Here is a 16,127-nt window from a genome sequence, read left to right as displayed (position 1 = left end):
CATTGTAGGCAGACACTTCACCATCTGGGCCACCAGAGAAGTCCATAAAGTAGACAAATTTTAAATGTATGGCTTGTTGAAAATTTTACGTATTAATACATTCTTGTAACTACTCCTCAGATAAAAATGTAGGTCTTTCTAGCAGTCAGAAGTTTCCCTGACTCCATATTCCAGTTAGAAACTCCAGAAGTTACTACTACTTTCACTTCTATCTCCACTGATTAATTGTGCCAGTTTTCAACTATATATAAGTGGAATCATACAACATATATATTTTTTATATCTGACCCCTTTCACTCCATGTATTGTCTGTGAAATTTGTCCATGTTGTTGTGTATATAGACTTCCCTGGTGGCTCAAATGGTAAAGCGTCTGCCTACGATGTGGGAGACCTGGGTTGGGAAGATCTCCTGGAGAAGGAAATGGCAACCCACTCCAGTATTCTTGCCTGGAAAATCCCATGGATGTTGGAACCTGGTAGGCTGCAGTCCATGGGGTCACAAAGAGTCGGACACGACTGAGAAACTTCACTTAGTTGTGTATATAAGATGTTATTTTTGCTTGTGTAACATTTCCTTATTACTATGCCATAATTAATTCATTCCCCCCACCACTCCCTTCTTTTTAGTCCCAGGGCATGTGCAATTTTAGTTCCAAGACTAAAATTGAATCTATATCCCCACAGTGGAGGCACGGAGCCCTAACCACTGGACATCCAGGGAATTCTTAATCCATTCTCTTATTGATAAAGATTTAGATTACTTCTGGTTATTGGCCATTATGAATAAAGCTGTTTTTAACATACTTGTACCTGGCTTTTTTGTTGTTGTTCAAATACCGCAGACATTCTTTTATTACTGAATTTTAGTATATTTTCTTGAGTAAATGTTCATTTGCTTTATGCCTTTAGGACTGTTTCCAGAGATTTTAAATGCTTTTGGTTTTGTTTAAATTCTTCCCAGTTTCACTGGGAAGTTGGTGTATGCAGCTCATTACAATGTCATGCTGAAACTGGTTTCCCTTTCACATATCTCACAATCTGGGTTTTCCTTCTCACTCTCTTAATTGTCTGTCTCTCTCTTGTTAAAATTATTTATTTATCTATTTATTTCTGGCTTTGCTGGGTCTTTGTTGCTCTGCAGGAGCTTTCTCTAGTTGCGGTGAGTGGGGGCTACTCTTTGTTGTGGTGCTTGGGCTTCTCATTGCAGTGGCTTCTCTTCTTCCCAAGCGTGGGTTGGGTAGTTGTGACCCACAGCCTTTGTTGTTCCGTGGTGTGTGGGATCTTCCTGGACCAGATTTGAATGTGTGTTCCCTGCATTGGCAGACAGATTCTTAACTGATGGACCACCAGGTATTACAGATCTGACAAGGAATTCTCTCCTTTTTGTTTGTCTGTAATCTTCACTTGTCTGTGGACTTCCCTGGCGGCTCAGACGGTAATTACGTCTTCCTACAGTGCAGGAGACCCGGGTTCGATCCCTTGGTCGGGAAGATCCTCTGGAGAAGGAAATGGCAACCCACTCCAGTACTCTTGCCTGGAAAATCCCATGGATGGAGGAGCGTGATAGGCTACAGTTCATGGGGTCGCAAAGAGTCGAATACAACTGAGCGACTTCACTTTATGACCTTACTTTATAATCTTCAGTTAATCTTCATTTTTGAAAGGTAGTTTTACGAGATACAGTATTTAAGTGTTAAAAAATGTATTTTCCTTAAGAAATTTAAAGAGGTAATTCCATTGTCTTGTGTTCTCATTTTCTCTGTGGAGGAGTTCATAAAAATGTACATCACTTTCTCCTCCTGCCTTTTCCCCTGTCCACCTGCTATGTGTAGTACATTTTCCCTGGATGTTTTCGATGATTTTCTTCCTTTATCCTTGGATTTTAATAGTTTGTCAAGGTATGATTTTCTTTGTATTTGTCCTGTTTATTGAATTTCTTGGATCTGTAAGTTCTTAATGTTTCACTATATTTGAAAAGTTTTCAGCTATTATTTCTACAAATATTTCCCCCTAATTTCTTCTATCTTATCCAGTGGGAACTTCTTTTATATATATATTAAACTATTTAACCTATATTCAGCTTCACTTCTTTCTTCTGCCATTTCCATCATCTGTTAAATCCATAGTTACTTTTCTGATTACTTATTGTAAGTTTCAATTTACATTTGATTCTTTTTTCTCATTTTTGTTTCTCTGTGGACATTTCCCTTTTATTTATTTCTTATACATATCTTCTTCCAAGGTCTAGAATATGTCTCTGATAGCTGCTTTAAATCCTTGTCTGCTAACTACAAAATCTGACTCATCTTGGAGTCTTTTGGTTTAGTTTTTTGTTTTTGTTTATACTTTTTATTTTGTGTTGGGGTATAGCCAATTAACAATGTTGAGATAGTATCAGATGAATAGCAGAAGGAATGCAGCCGTACATGGACATGTATCCATTATCCCCCAAACTCCCCTCCATCGAGGTTGGAGTCTGTGTTTTTACTCCTTTTTTTCTTGGGTATGAATTATATTTTTTTATTTCTTTGCACATCCACACTTTTTTAATTGGATACAGGATGATGAAGCATACATATATACAGACTCTAGATTTTATTGTTACTCCAAAGAGTTGTTTTGTCCTAGAAGGCAGTTACTTTGGCTGGATTCAAATTCTGAACTGTGTGTTGGACTCTTTTAACATCCATCAACTGCTGGGAACCCTAAGGTCTGCCCATCAAGTCCTCATAGATCATTGAGGACATCAGCCAAGAATTAGGACACGTTTTAAATGCAGATCTCTCTATTTGGAGCTCTCTTTTCTTGCAGAAGTCTACTTTCCCAATCTTTCTAAGTGTTCTTTGAGCCCTGAACTTTATCCTGTGACTCCTCAAACCTTTTAGGAATTGGGTCTTCTGCTACCAGAAACATGCCCATTGGGTTGTGTTTCATTGTTTGTTGTTTAGTCACTAACTTATGCCCAGCTCTTTTGTGACCCTTTGGACTCTTGGCTGCCAGGCTCCTCTCTGTATATGGGGTTTCCCAGGTGAGAATACTAGAGTGCTGGAGTGAGTTGCCATTTTCTTCTCCAGAGGATTGTCCCAGTCTGGGGACTGAACCTGTGTCTCCTGCATTGGTAGGCAGGTCCTTTACCACTGACCCACCGGGGAAGCCCTTATGTTTCCTAGTGCTTCAGGAAAAAAGTTACTGCCTGAAAACTCTCATTTTTCACTATTTTTTCTTTCAAAGATATACTCCCTTTCATTTTCTATTTCTTATGGTCTATGTTCAGATTCTTTAAAACCTGGAGGCTAGGTAGGTAGTAACAATAGCTTTTCTGCTGCGGTGACCATGGGTTTTTTTTTTTTTTTTTTTTTTGTGGCGGGGAGGGGGCTTGTTTTAAACAGCAAAAGAAAGTAGTATATTGAGAAGAACATGACCTTTGGTTAGAAATGGAATGGCATTGTGTTGTAATAGGGAACTGAATTACCTTGGGCAATTTTCTAAACTCCTGAGCATGTTACCTTTTCTTGAAAGATGGAAATAAAATTTCACTTCTTGCAAATTAATGTCAAGGTTAGCATTGTCCTATAAAATACCCAGTATAGGATCTGAGGCCGAAAAAGATACAGTATTCCCTGCTTTTCACAAGTCTGCTTTATGCCACTTTACTTTTGTGTAAGACCCATCAGTACTTGTTTTCACTACCTGAAAGAAATCTGAAGAGGATTTTTGCTTTCACCAAAAAGTGAAAATAGCATTTGGTGTTTTTTACTTAGAGAGGTTATTGTTGAGGCAACACGTACCCCAGGCAGCAAGAGTGGAACCTCCAAGCTCCTTCTCTGGGAACTATACTTAGCATCAAGCTGTTAAAGCTTTGAGCTGTGTGGGTGAGCATCTGTGCTTTAACTTGATTTTATTTTGTGCATCCGTTTAGCAAGATGTGTCCTAAGGTAATTGCTGCTTTGCTTTATGCCATTTTGGCTTAGGAAAGGTTTCATACGAACACTCTACTTTCAGGTAGTGGAGGAAGCTGGTCGTTTAAATTTTTTTGTCATTATTATCCATAGAAGCAAACCCATTGCCTTGGATTTACAAACCATAGGGTTTGTTGTTTTTTTTTTTTTCCCATATAACTGGCTTTATTGCAATACTCACTTTATTGTAGTGCTATAATATGTAATATGTAGTCCTTGTACTGAACAAAAATTATTCTCATTAGACATCTTTAAAAATATAAAGTATATTATCACTTTGTTTTGTAGTAGAAGTATTTATAATAAAATAACTTGTTTAATTAAAAATAAGATTTATTTGGAAGAACCCTAGATATGTATTTTTTATCTTCTGGAAAATTATCAGTTCAGCAAAGGTGTGTCAGACTCTGATGTGGACTAAATAAGACAAATATGGGCCTTACATTTTATCAAGGAAAGCAAACATTAAGCAAATCATTATAAGTTTACATACCATTTTACAGAAGGTTTTGGGGTAAACAAGAACAATACATTTACAAAGATCCTATATTGAAGAATCATATTTAAAATGCTTAGTAATGAAATTTTAATCATTGGAATAAAAACTTTTAACAAGGTACTTTGTATTTCTTCACTGTGTTTTTATATGTACCTTGGCTTTTTTCTACCTCTCTTTCCCCCATCACCATTTTGCCTTTTATCTCTTCAGATTTTAGATTTACTTTTTATAGATTCTGATCGGTGTTAAATAATATTAGTAGTAGTATATGTATTGTTCCTGACTTTATTATGAATGGTTCTAGGGTTTTGCCTTTAAGTACATATATATTTTTATATATAAAAGCATTTTAGAAAAATATATACTAAAGTTTTAACATTAGTTATATATAGGTGGTAGGATATACATAATTTTCACTTTGTTCTTGGTCTTTTCTGTATTGCCTGCTTTAGAGCATGCATTTTGCTCTTTTTATAAAGAAGGAGGGACATTTTTCAAAACAAAATAAAAACTATACTATCTACTATTGGTGATGGACAGGGAGGCCTGGTGTGCTGCAGTCCGTGGGGTTGCAAAGAATTAGACACAACTGAGTGACTGAACTGGACTGATTTGTTAATGAAGAAGTGCATCGGTCTACTCATTGCTCCGGATAGAGACTTCTTCTCAAATATTAATTTGCTTTTGACTGTGATCTAGGGAAACTAGCTTTAGCTCTTCTACCTACTACTTTAGACTCTTTGAAATGAGACATTTGGGAGTAGGTGATTTTATGAGATTCTTATCTCTTTGGCTCAGTTTTTTCCTTATGTTTTCATATGAAACATGGATGGAGGATGCAATAAAGAGGCCCCAATCAGGTCTCTTAAAAATCAGAAGTTGAAATCAAAAGTTACTTAAATCCATACAAAAATATGAATGACCAGGTATTGTTTCTTCTTCCCAAAGTATTTACATTTTGGGGAGCATTTGAAATACTTTATTTGCCCAGTTGTTTTCTAATTGATAAAATTTATTGTATTCATTTAGTATTTGTTGAGTCTTGGCCAAGCTACTGGAGAAATAAGAAAATTAGATATGGTTCTTGCCCTTGAACAGTGTGCCTGTGGATAAGGATATTGGCAGTATACCACTATTTTTTCCTAGTGGCACTTCCTTGTGGATTAACCTAAAAATACCAATACAAGATAGTATTATGAATCTTTGGGACTGCCCTGTCAAAGAAGTATAGAGCTCTGATCCTGAGATGAATTTTAAAACAATTTTCCAGGTCACTTCATTAAGCAGTCTAGTTTTTACAGCCCTCATACCCCTCCTGGAACTCTTCATCTTTAGTCTCCTACTTCCAGAGATTAAGCTTTGATTCACTGAATGAAGTGGATCTGACCTTCATTTTCCCCAAGTTACTGTCCAGGAATTTACTATAATTTCTTCCTAGTATAATCCTAATTCTTTTTGTTAGGACCCAAGTAAATATCTGCTTGCCTTTTGTGAATTAGAGATGTCAACATAGTTGTTTTCCTTCATGTTTCTCTTTATTTTGCTCAGCTCTTAACTAAATGAATATGCTTTATTTGTGCTCTCAATTTGAGAGATTATCTGTTATTAAAGAAAGACATTTCAACAAACTCAGGGCTATGTTTTTAAATTATCATTAGTAGAACCATTGAAGATATTTCTCAATGAATTGAATTGCAGTTCTCTGTAGAAAAATACTTGAGAACCCAATTTAATGTGCTAACTAAGTGAATCTTTTTTTTTCTTTTCATTTCAGTTGGAAAGACATCACTGATTACCAGATTCATGTATGACAGTTTCGACAATACCTATCAGGTATTTTGTTTTTTCCAGCCTACTAGTTGTCTTTATTTTGTTTGCAAGTAATATTCAAGGTGCTTTTAAATATTCACTTTTTTACATTGTCATAGATATAAAAGCACTTTCTGTAACCTGTAAAATGCTGTATAAATACAAAGTATAACTGATTATGCTCGTAGTCCTCAACTTTTTCATTTGATTTCTTTAGCTTCTCTTGCAGAATCTATTGAAAGGTTATTGGTAATACCATCTAGAATAGAAGTAGAGTGTTTATATCGATAGATATTCTTTTGGAGAGATTTCTTCTAAGTCTAGGGTTCTATGACATTTTGGTCAATACTTGAAGTCAAGAATAAGTACTGTAATTAGAAGTCACTAATAGAAGGAGATTTGGGAATGGGAAGTATTTTGATAAATGAAAAAGAAAACACAACATTCCAAAACTAATGGGATACAGCTTAAAGCAGTTCTATAAGGAAAAGAAGAGATATATTAACTCAGTAATTTAATCTTCTATCCTAAGAAACTAGAAAAAGAAAAGTAAACTTAAGCAGAAGTAAGAAACTGCTTTAAAATGTAGGTTTTATTATTATTATTCAGGTATGATGAAGCCAACAGATCAGGAGATGATTGCTACTGAAAAGGCTGTTATACTCACATATTCCAAGAGGGAGGGACACTCCAGGCCATAGTAGGAGGGCAGATGAAAGCAGTACTGATATTGATCAGGAGATGGGGTAGGGGACAGGAAATGTAGGTACTAAGGTGCTAGCCTTTATTGTGATTTTTTTTTAAATTGTGATTTTTGTGAGATGGATGGGTAAGACCAGCAAATAAAGGATTGCCTAGTTTTAATAATTTCAGTGCTCCCTGGGCTGTGGGGGCTGTTCTTGGTTTTCTGGTACTTGGCCTTGGGGTGATTAGGGCAGGGGCATAGTGGCTCTGAGTGTGATCGAGGAGATGGTTGGGGTATGGGTCTGGATTGGTTGGTTTTCATATGAAAGTCCCTCTCACGGGCAAGTTTGCATCTCTATGGAACTAGCAAACTCTGGAAGTGCCAGTCTCTCTAGTGTTAGGAAGCTCCCAGATACCAGGACAACAAAAATACAGAAAATAAAGACATGCTTAACCAACCATATGGAAGTAGAGATTACTATGAGAGAATATTATAAGAGAATAGTGTAAAATGGTTATATGCCAACATATGAGATAACCTAGATGAAATGGACAAAGTCAAAGAAAGATACACTACCAAAACTAACACAAGAAGTAATAGAAAATTTGAACATACCTGTAATAAGTAGATAAAATTAGCAATCAAAAAACTTGTCACAGGACTTCACTGGTGGTCCAGTAGTTAAGAATTTGCCTGCCAATACAGGGGACACGGGTTTGATCCCTGCTCTGGGGAGATTCCACATTCACAGGACAGTTAAGCCTGTGCGCCACAACTATTAATCCTGTGCTCCAGAGTCTGTGCTCCACAGCAAGAGAAACCACTGCAATGAGAAGCCCGTGCACTGCAACTGGAGAGTAGCCCCTGCTCACTGCAACTAGAGAAAGCCCCATGTGGAGCAACAAAGACCCAGGACGGCCATAAAGAATTTTTTTCTTTTTTAAACTGACAAAGAAAATTGCAGGACTAGATGCCTTCACTGATCACTTCAATGAAGTACGTGAAGAGCAACATTAATACTTCATAAATTTCCAAAAATAGAAGAGGAAGAAACATTTTCCAACTTATCCTATGAGGATACCCAAACCAGACAAAGACATCAAAAATAAAACTACAGTGTATATCTTTTACGAATAGAAACACAACAGACCTTAGCAAAATACTACCAAACTGAATTTGCTGACTTGTAAAAAGGATCTATGCCATTTACCGGGTGGGATTGGTAGATGAGTATCGAGGTTGCAAGGTTGATTTAACATACAAAAAGTAATGGAATATGCTATATGAATAGACTAAAGGACAAAATCAGGGAAATCCTCCAGTGGTTCAGTGGTTAGGACTCTGCACTGTCACGCCTGAGGGCCCAGGTTTGATCTCTGATTAAGGAACTAACACCCCACAAACCGTGCCTTGTGGCCAAAAAGAAAAAAGGACACAAATCACATGATGATTTCAGTAGACACAGAAAAAACACTGGATACAATCTGGTAGCCTTTGATGATAATGATAGCTTATGGTGAACAGTGTTGGATTCGTGATCTCTGAAGAAGATTAAGCTTCGAGACCAGGGACCAGGCTTGATCACTCAAGAGATTTTGTGTAGCAGAGTTTTATGCAAGTAAGAAAAGGGACAGAGAAAGCTTCTGACATAGACATCAGAAGGGGGACAGAGAGTGCACCTCTGCTAGTCTTTAACAAGGTGTTTTATGTCTATTAGAAAGCTATTAATCAGGTAAGAGAGACACCTCAAGGCTGACAGAGTTTCACCAGGCCCCTCTCCCATAAAATGCATTTTTGAGATAGGATGGCACGAAGTATGTCATCCCCCAGCCATAAAACAATTAATATGATTCCTGGTTTGTTGAATTAATATCAGCCCAAGGTTTGAGAAAAGAAAAAAAGTTAATCTTAGGTGGAACCATTTTGAAGAAAGGCAAATTCCAAAGCAAATACATAGTTTCATTAACATAACTTAAGAAAAACATTTCCATAGAGAAACCTGCTTTTAATTTTGTATGGAGAAAGAAAAAAAATCTGACACTCGTAGTTTGTTTCCTCCAGATGCTTAAGGGAGAGAGAAAAAAATGTCTGACACTTGCAGCCTATTTCCTCCGTTTGGAGACCCCTGGCTTTCCTGCCTGTTACCTTCTCAGTAATACACACTCAGCAAGCTACAAATGCAAGGGAAGTGTCCAAACATGATAAAGAACATCTCTATGAAAAACCCACAGCTAATATCAGACTTCATGTTTGAAGGCTGAAAGTATTCTCTAAGATCAGAAACAAGACAAGGATGTCTGCTCTCAGTTGCATATATATCTGGTTATATATATATATATATATATATGCCCTACTGCTGCTACTGCTAAGTCACTTCAGTCGTGTCTGACTCTGTGCGACCCCATAGATGACAGCCCACCAGGCTCCCCTGTCCCTGGGATTCTCCAGGCAAGAACACTGGAGTGGGTTGCCATTTCCTTCTCCATTGCATGAAAGTGAAAAGTGAAAGTGAAGTCGCTCAGTTGTGTCCAATCAGCGACCCCGTGGACTGCAGCCTTCCAGGCTCCTCCATCCATGGGATTTTCCAGGCAAGAGTACTGGAGTGGGGTGCCATTGCCATCTCCGATATATATAACCCTAACCCTATATATAAAACTATATATATGTATATAAATATAACCATGTATATCTGCATATATATATGTTTATGTCTAAGTTATATATATGAATATTTTAAATAGCTTAATTGTAAAACAAAAACCAAAGAATAAGTTAAAAAGAATAAATCAGTAATCTTCAAACCAGGTACTTTCACTTTCTGAAGTATTTCATTATACTCAAGTTCTCTGTGAAATTAAAGAGATCTTTAGGTGTCTTAAGTGCTGTTGCTACTTATTCATTAAGACTATTGCTGTTGTTCATGCAGACATTTTTTAAGGGAGGTAATGTTGATTGGGGTGAGGTTACATTTGACAGATAAGCAAAAATTTTTATTCTTTCTATAAAGTTGTTGAAGCCAAAATACCATTGTACTGTGGAATTAATAGGAGACATTGATTAACCATGTAAGCTATAAGTTTTATAAGAGTTAAGCACAGTCCTAGATATAATCTTACTTTAACAGGGTAATTAGGATAGATTCCCTGTCTTATGCCCTGACCGTACACTCAACAGAAAGACTTCTGAAATAATTGAAGAGCTAGTCTCATAGCTAGAAATTTATTATTGAGCTATATGTAATGTATATCTGAAACTTAGTTTAAGTGAAATTTTATTTCACAAAAAAGATAAACTTTATATATAATTCATAATTCATGCTATTTATGATTCCTTTGCACTGAATTAATTTTATTTGAAAAAGACTAAACTGGTTGGCCAGAAGAGTCCTTTATTGACCATATTTAGTCAGTTATTTCAAAGTAAAGCAAAAAACCTGAGAAGTCTGGTAAACATTTGTAGCTAGAGGCTGGAAGTGATTTTCTTAAGTTGCTCTAGTTTTTCACCAGTTTTTTGTTTTTGTTTTTCTTTTTCCAGTTGGAAATTTGTCCAGTAGTTTCAAATGTATCAGTTTGAACCATATTACATAATTGCTATTTTTATCATTCAAAAATGATAGAATATTGGCAGTTTTATATTATATGGTTCAACTTAATATAAATAAGCTCAAGAAAGATTCCTACAACTAGAGTAGATTCTTTTGAGGAAGATTACATTACTCAGGGTAACCTTTGAAATTTCTTTGAATTTAGAGGATTTCTTATTCCAAGGACTGTTACAAATCAACAGTTAAGTTCAGGATGGCATAGATTAAAACAGTGGGTTTTAGACACTAATGAACTTGTCCAGAAAGATGATGGTGGTGGTTAAGTATATCCTTAACCTGTATAAGTTAAAGCTCTAGGTTGTTCTATTCAAAATTCTAGTTATCAATAGAACCAAAATCCTTAACTAGATGGACTGTTTTTCTTTTTAAAATTATCATTATTATTTTTATTTTTTGGCCTCAAAGTATGCAGGATCTTAGTTTCCCAACGGGAATGGGACCTGTGCCTCTTGCAGTGAAATCGTAGAGTCTTAACCACTGGACTGCCAGGGAGGTCCCAGTGGACTGTTTTTCTGACTCAGTGTTTGATTTGTCTTTTTATTTTCATCTAATTTTTTAATGACTTTTTTCAGGATTTTTGCCTTTTCTAGAGGTGTTGTCATTTTATTTGGGATGGGTTTCTTTTTTTTTTTATTGTGGTAAGAATACTTATATGAGATTCTAACTTTTTATTATACTTTAAAGTGTACACAATATAGCATTGTTATCTACATGTTCGTACAATGCTCTGCAGCAGATTTCTTGAACTTGTTCACCTTGTATAACTAAAATCTTATTCTCATTATAATGACTCATTTTTAAAATCCGCAGACTCTACCTAGTTTCTGTCCTAATGGACAGAAATGTAGTATGGCAGAACGATATCGATACAAATATATATATATATACATTTTTCCCCCGTATATGTACATATATGTAAGGATATTTTAAAATGTGATTCTCTTCTAAATCAGATTATGTATCAACATCTTCTTTCTGGGGTCCTTTCTTCTTTTTAAAATTATTTCTGTTAATTTTAGATTCTTTAACTTATCCACTCTTTTCTTTCTTTAGTCATTGCCTCTTTCAAATCCTTCTCTATTTTCTCTTTCTAGAGAAGGCAGCAGCCAGGCAACAGAACTTTATGTGTATTTGAACCACAGAAGGAAGCTGATTATCATTGCTTTGTACAGAAGAAAACTTGTTTTCCTTACTGAGTTACTTTTGTAACTGGGTAAAATACATTCCCCATGTGAAAATCATGTTTATGGGTTTCTAGCTTCTCTGGCATCAGGACAGGGGACAAACCACCATATACAAAGTCAGACAGAATTGTAACTTATATCTGCAATCTTTCATAAATTAGCTGTTGGGATAAATAAGCACCTCTCTGAGTGAAGAGCATCCAAATAAAATAAACAAATGGAAGTTATCATCCTGACACCGATATATTTGGGTAAGCTGTTGTTCAGTCTTGATTTGTAAGTTCCTATAAAAGTACTGTTTAATTTTTTTCTCTTTTTTTTTTGCAAAGTAGACACTCCCCCCAACATCCATGAATTAGTTAACATTTAAAATAATATGTAAAAAAGTAAATTAAGGTACATGAGATAATTCTCTCTTTTAATTTCTTCTGTAATGATTGCTTTTTGCATTTCTCTAAGGAGATGAGCAAAAGACTGCACTAATGTCATCTGTCTTTTATGAAAGTTTGAATTAGTTCCACATCAGTAGCATTCAAGATGCTGAAGTAGTTGATAATGCTTAGTTTCCCAGGCATCTCCTTTCTGTTCTTCCTACTCTTGGCTTAATTCTTAAAGCTGATCAACTTCTTTGCTGTAGTAGCTCAGCTTGAAATAAAATTAACTTAAAAAAAAGAGCAGCAGCAGGCTATTTTTCAAATTAGTTTTGATCTTTATGAGTTCAGTGGTATAAATGATGCCCCAGAACTTGGATAGTACAATGGAAGGGGAGGACTATTGTAAAGTCTGACTTTGTATTAATTGTAAAAACATTTATATCGTGACTGTGAGATGTGAAACTTGTTTCTGTTTATAGCCATTAAAAATTATTTTCAGCTGTTTATAACAAATATAAAATAACATTGATAAGTGACATGACAATTGTTTTTTTCATGTAAAAGAAGTGTAAAGGTAGTCTGTTTCAGAGCTAGTGTGGCAACTCCATGGTCATCCAGGACCAAAACTTCTATTTTCTGTCTAACCTAATCTAATCTATGGTTTCCATATTGAATTTTGCCTCATGGTTACTGAATGATTCCCGAATTCCAGCCTTGGTATCCACAGTTCAGGAAGGAAGAAGGATGAAAGGGAGAAAAAACAAGAATCTACCTCCTAACTGAGTTAACCCCATTTATTTAAAGTTCAAAGAAGGCTGGAAAATGTAGTTTTTCAAATGGGAAAAGTATGGATTTAAATAAATGTTTGATTGTGTTAGTAAGGAAGAAGGAGTAGATGGATATTTGTGTAGGTAGTTAACTACCTCTGCCACACTGTCTGAGTAAATGAGGTTCTACTAGTCAGATTTCTTAAATGCAGCCATGCCACTCCTGTACATACCTGGGGTTTATCAATTAGATTCTCTTGCATAGTAATTCAGGTTTATAAGCCCATTCCACCATATGAAAGAGTGGGATATAATTCTCAAATTGAATGTCATAAGGTAGAATTAGTACTAGGTTGTATGTTAGTCACATAGTTTGGAATAAAGGAGGAAGCTGCTGCTTTTGTTGTTTGTTTTAAAATATAAGTCTGTGTGAAAGTGAAACCTACAAAACTACTCAAAAAAATAAAAGAAGACCTAATTAAATGGAGAGACATCCCAGGTAAATGAATCAGAAAACTTAATGTTGTTAAGATGTCAATACTTGGCTTCCCTGGTAGTTCAGTGGTTAAGAATCCACCTGCCAATATAGGAGACATGGGTTCGATTCCTGGTCTGGGAAGATCCGTCATGCCATGGAGCAACTAAGCCTGTGAGCCACAGCCATTGAGCCTGTGCTCTAGAGCCCAGGAACCACAACTGCTGAGCCCACACACCACAACTACTGAAACCCGAATGACTTAGAGCATGAGCTCCTCAACAAGAGAAGCTACCACAAAATGAGAAGCCCATGCACCACAACAGAGAGTAGCCCCCACTCTCTGCAACTAGAGAAAAGACTGTGCAGCAGTGAAGACCCAGCACAGCCAAAAAATAAATAAATATAAAATAAAATGAATCCTTCTGGGAAAAAAGATGTCAGTACTAACTACTCAAAGCAAGCTGCAAATTCATTGCAATCCTTTTCAAAATCCCTATGCCTTTTTTTATAGATATGAAGAGATTCATCATAATTTGCAATAGCTAAGACATTACTGGAAAATATGAAAAAGTTGGAGGACTCACACTTCCCACTTCCCAATTTGGGAATTTCCTACAAAGCTACAGTAGTTAAAACAATGTGGTAATGGCATATAGACACAATGGAGTAGGATCAGTCCTGTCCAATTCTTTGAGACCCCATGGACTGTAGCCTACCAGGCTCCTCTGTCCATGGGATTCTCCTGGCAAGCATACTGGAGTGGCTTGCCATTTCCTTCTCCAGGGGATGTTCCTGACCCAGGGATCAAACCTGTGTCTCTTATGTCTCCTGCATTGGTAGGCGGAGTCTTTACTACTAGCATCACCTGGAAAGCCCCATGGAATAGGGTAGAGAATCCACATATATGTATGTAAGCACACGCACAGTTGATTTTCAGCAGAGACACCAGGCCCAACCTACAGAATAGGGGGAAATATTTGAAAGTTATAAGAATTTAATATCCAGAATATATAGGAACTTGTACAAACCAATAACAAAATGACAACATTTTTTTCCTGCACTGGGTCTTTGTTGCTTCACGCAGGCTTTCTCTAGTTGCGGAGAGAGGGGGCTGCTCTTCATTGAGGCGTTGTGCACAGGCTTCTCAACACAGTGGCTTCTCTTGTGGAGTGCAGGCTCTATGGCACACAGGCTCAGTAGTTGCGGTGTACAGGTTTAGCTGTTCTGCAACATAAATCTTCCTGGACCCAGAATCTAACCCAGTTCAGTTCAGTTGCTCAGTCATGTCCGACTCTTTGCAACCCCATGAACTGCAGCATGCCAGGCCTCCCTGTCCATCACCAACTCCTGGAGTTTACCCAAACTCATGTCCATTGAGATGGTGATGCCATCTAACCATCTCATCCTCTGTCATCCCCTTTTTCTTCTGCCTTAAATCTTTCCCAACATCAGGATCTTTTCCAGTGAGTCAGCTCTTCGCATCAGGTAGCCAAAATATTGGAGTTTCAGCTTCAACGTCAGTCCTTCCAATGAACACCCAGGACTGATCTCCTTTAGGATAGACTGGTTGGATCTCCTTGCAGTCCAGGGGACTCTCAAGAGTCTTTTCCAACACCACAATTCAAAAGCATCAATTCTTCTGCACTCAGCTTTCTTTATAGACGAACTCTCATCCATAACTTGACTACTGGAAAAACCATAGCCTTGACTAGACAGACCTTTGTTGGCAAAGTAATGTCTCTGCTTTTGAATATGCTATCTAGGTTGGTCATAACTTTCCTTCCAAGGAGTAAGCGTCTTTTAATTTCATGGCTGCAGTCACCATCTGCAGTGATTTTGGAGCCCCCCAAAAATAGTCAGCCACCATTTCCACTGTTTCCCATCTATTTGCCATGAAGTGATGGTACTGGATGCCATGATCTTCATTTTCTGAATGTTGAGCTTTAAGCCAACTTTTTCACTCTCTTCTTTCACTTTCATCAAGAGGCTCTTTAATTCTTCTTCACTTTCTGCTATAAGGGTGGTGTCATCTGCATATCTGAGGTTATTGATATTTCTCCCGGCAATGTTGATTCCAGCTTGTGCTTCCTCCAGCCCAGCATTTCTCATGATGTACTCTGCATATAAGTTAAGTAAGCAGGGTGACAGTATACAACCTTGACATACTCCTTTTCCGATTTGGAACCAGTCTGTTGTTCTATATATCATTAGTGGGAATTTAAAATAGTGCAGCCGGAAACTTTCTTGATGATCTAGTGGTTAAGACTCTGCACTTTCATTGCAGGAGATGCAGGTTCAAACCCTAGTCCAGGAACTAAGATCCCACATGCCATGCAGCGTGACCATAAAGAAAAATTAACTGATTAATTAATTAATTAAAATAAAATAGTGCCACTGCTGTAGAAACTTTCCTCACAAAGTTAAATAGAATTATCATATGGCCCAGCAGTTTTACTCCTAGTTTTATACCAAAAAGAGTTGAAAACAGGAACTATTAATAGTCGAAATGTCTATCAGTGGATGAATGGATAAACAAATGGTATATCCGTACACTGTAATTTGGTATTGCTTAATGGGTACAAAATTTCTGTTTGAGGTGGTGAAAAGCTTTTGTAACTATTACAGTTATACAGTTGTGAATGTAATTAATGCCTTTGATTATATACTTAGAATAGTTCAAATATCATATTTTATGGTGTGTATATTTTTGTTATTGCTTAGTTGCTAAGTAGTATCCAAGTCTTTGCAACCCCATGGACTGTAGGTC

General features: G+C 36.7%; 1 protein-coding gene across 2 annotated transcripts in view; it reads left to right on the top strand.

Moving 5' to 3' along the window:
- The window catches only part of RAB6A (RAB6A, member RAS oncogene family), an 84,495-nt gene that overhangs the window by 37,144 nt on the left and 31,224 nt on the right, over positions 1–16,127 (top strand). For both annotated transcript variants that reach the window (XM_052652352.1, XM_052652353.1), the window contains exon 2: positions 6,234–6,292. In XM_052652352.1, coding sequence (XP_052508312.1) covers positions 6,234–6,292 — 59 coding nt within the window. The remainder of the gene's footprint in view (positions 1–6,233; positions 6,293–16,127) is intronic.

The sequence above is a fragment of the Budorcas taxicolor genome, chromosome 15 (assembly GCF_023091745.1).
Source record: "Budorcas taxicolor isolate Tak-1 chromosome 15, Takin1.1, whole genome shotgun sequence".
NCBI lineage: Eukaryota > Metazoa > Chordata > Mammalia > Artiodactyla > Bovidae > Budorcas > Budorcas taxicolor.
Note: the sequence above shows the minus strand (reverse complement) of the source record. Positions and strands in the feature narration are given on the sequence as shown.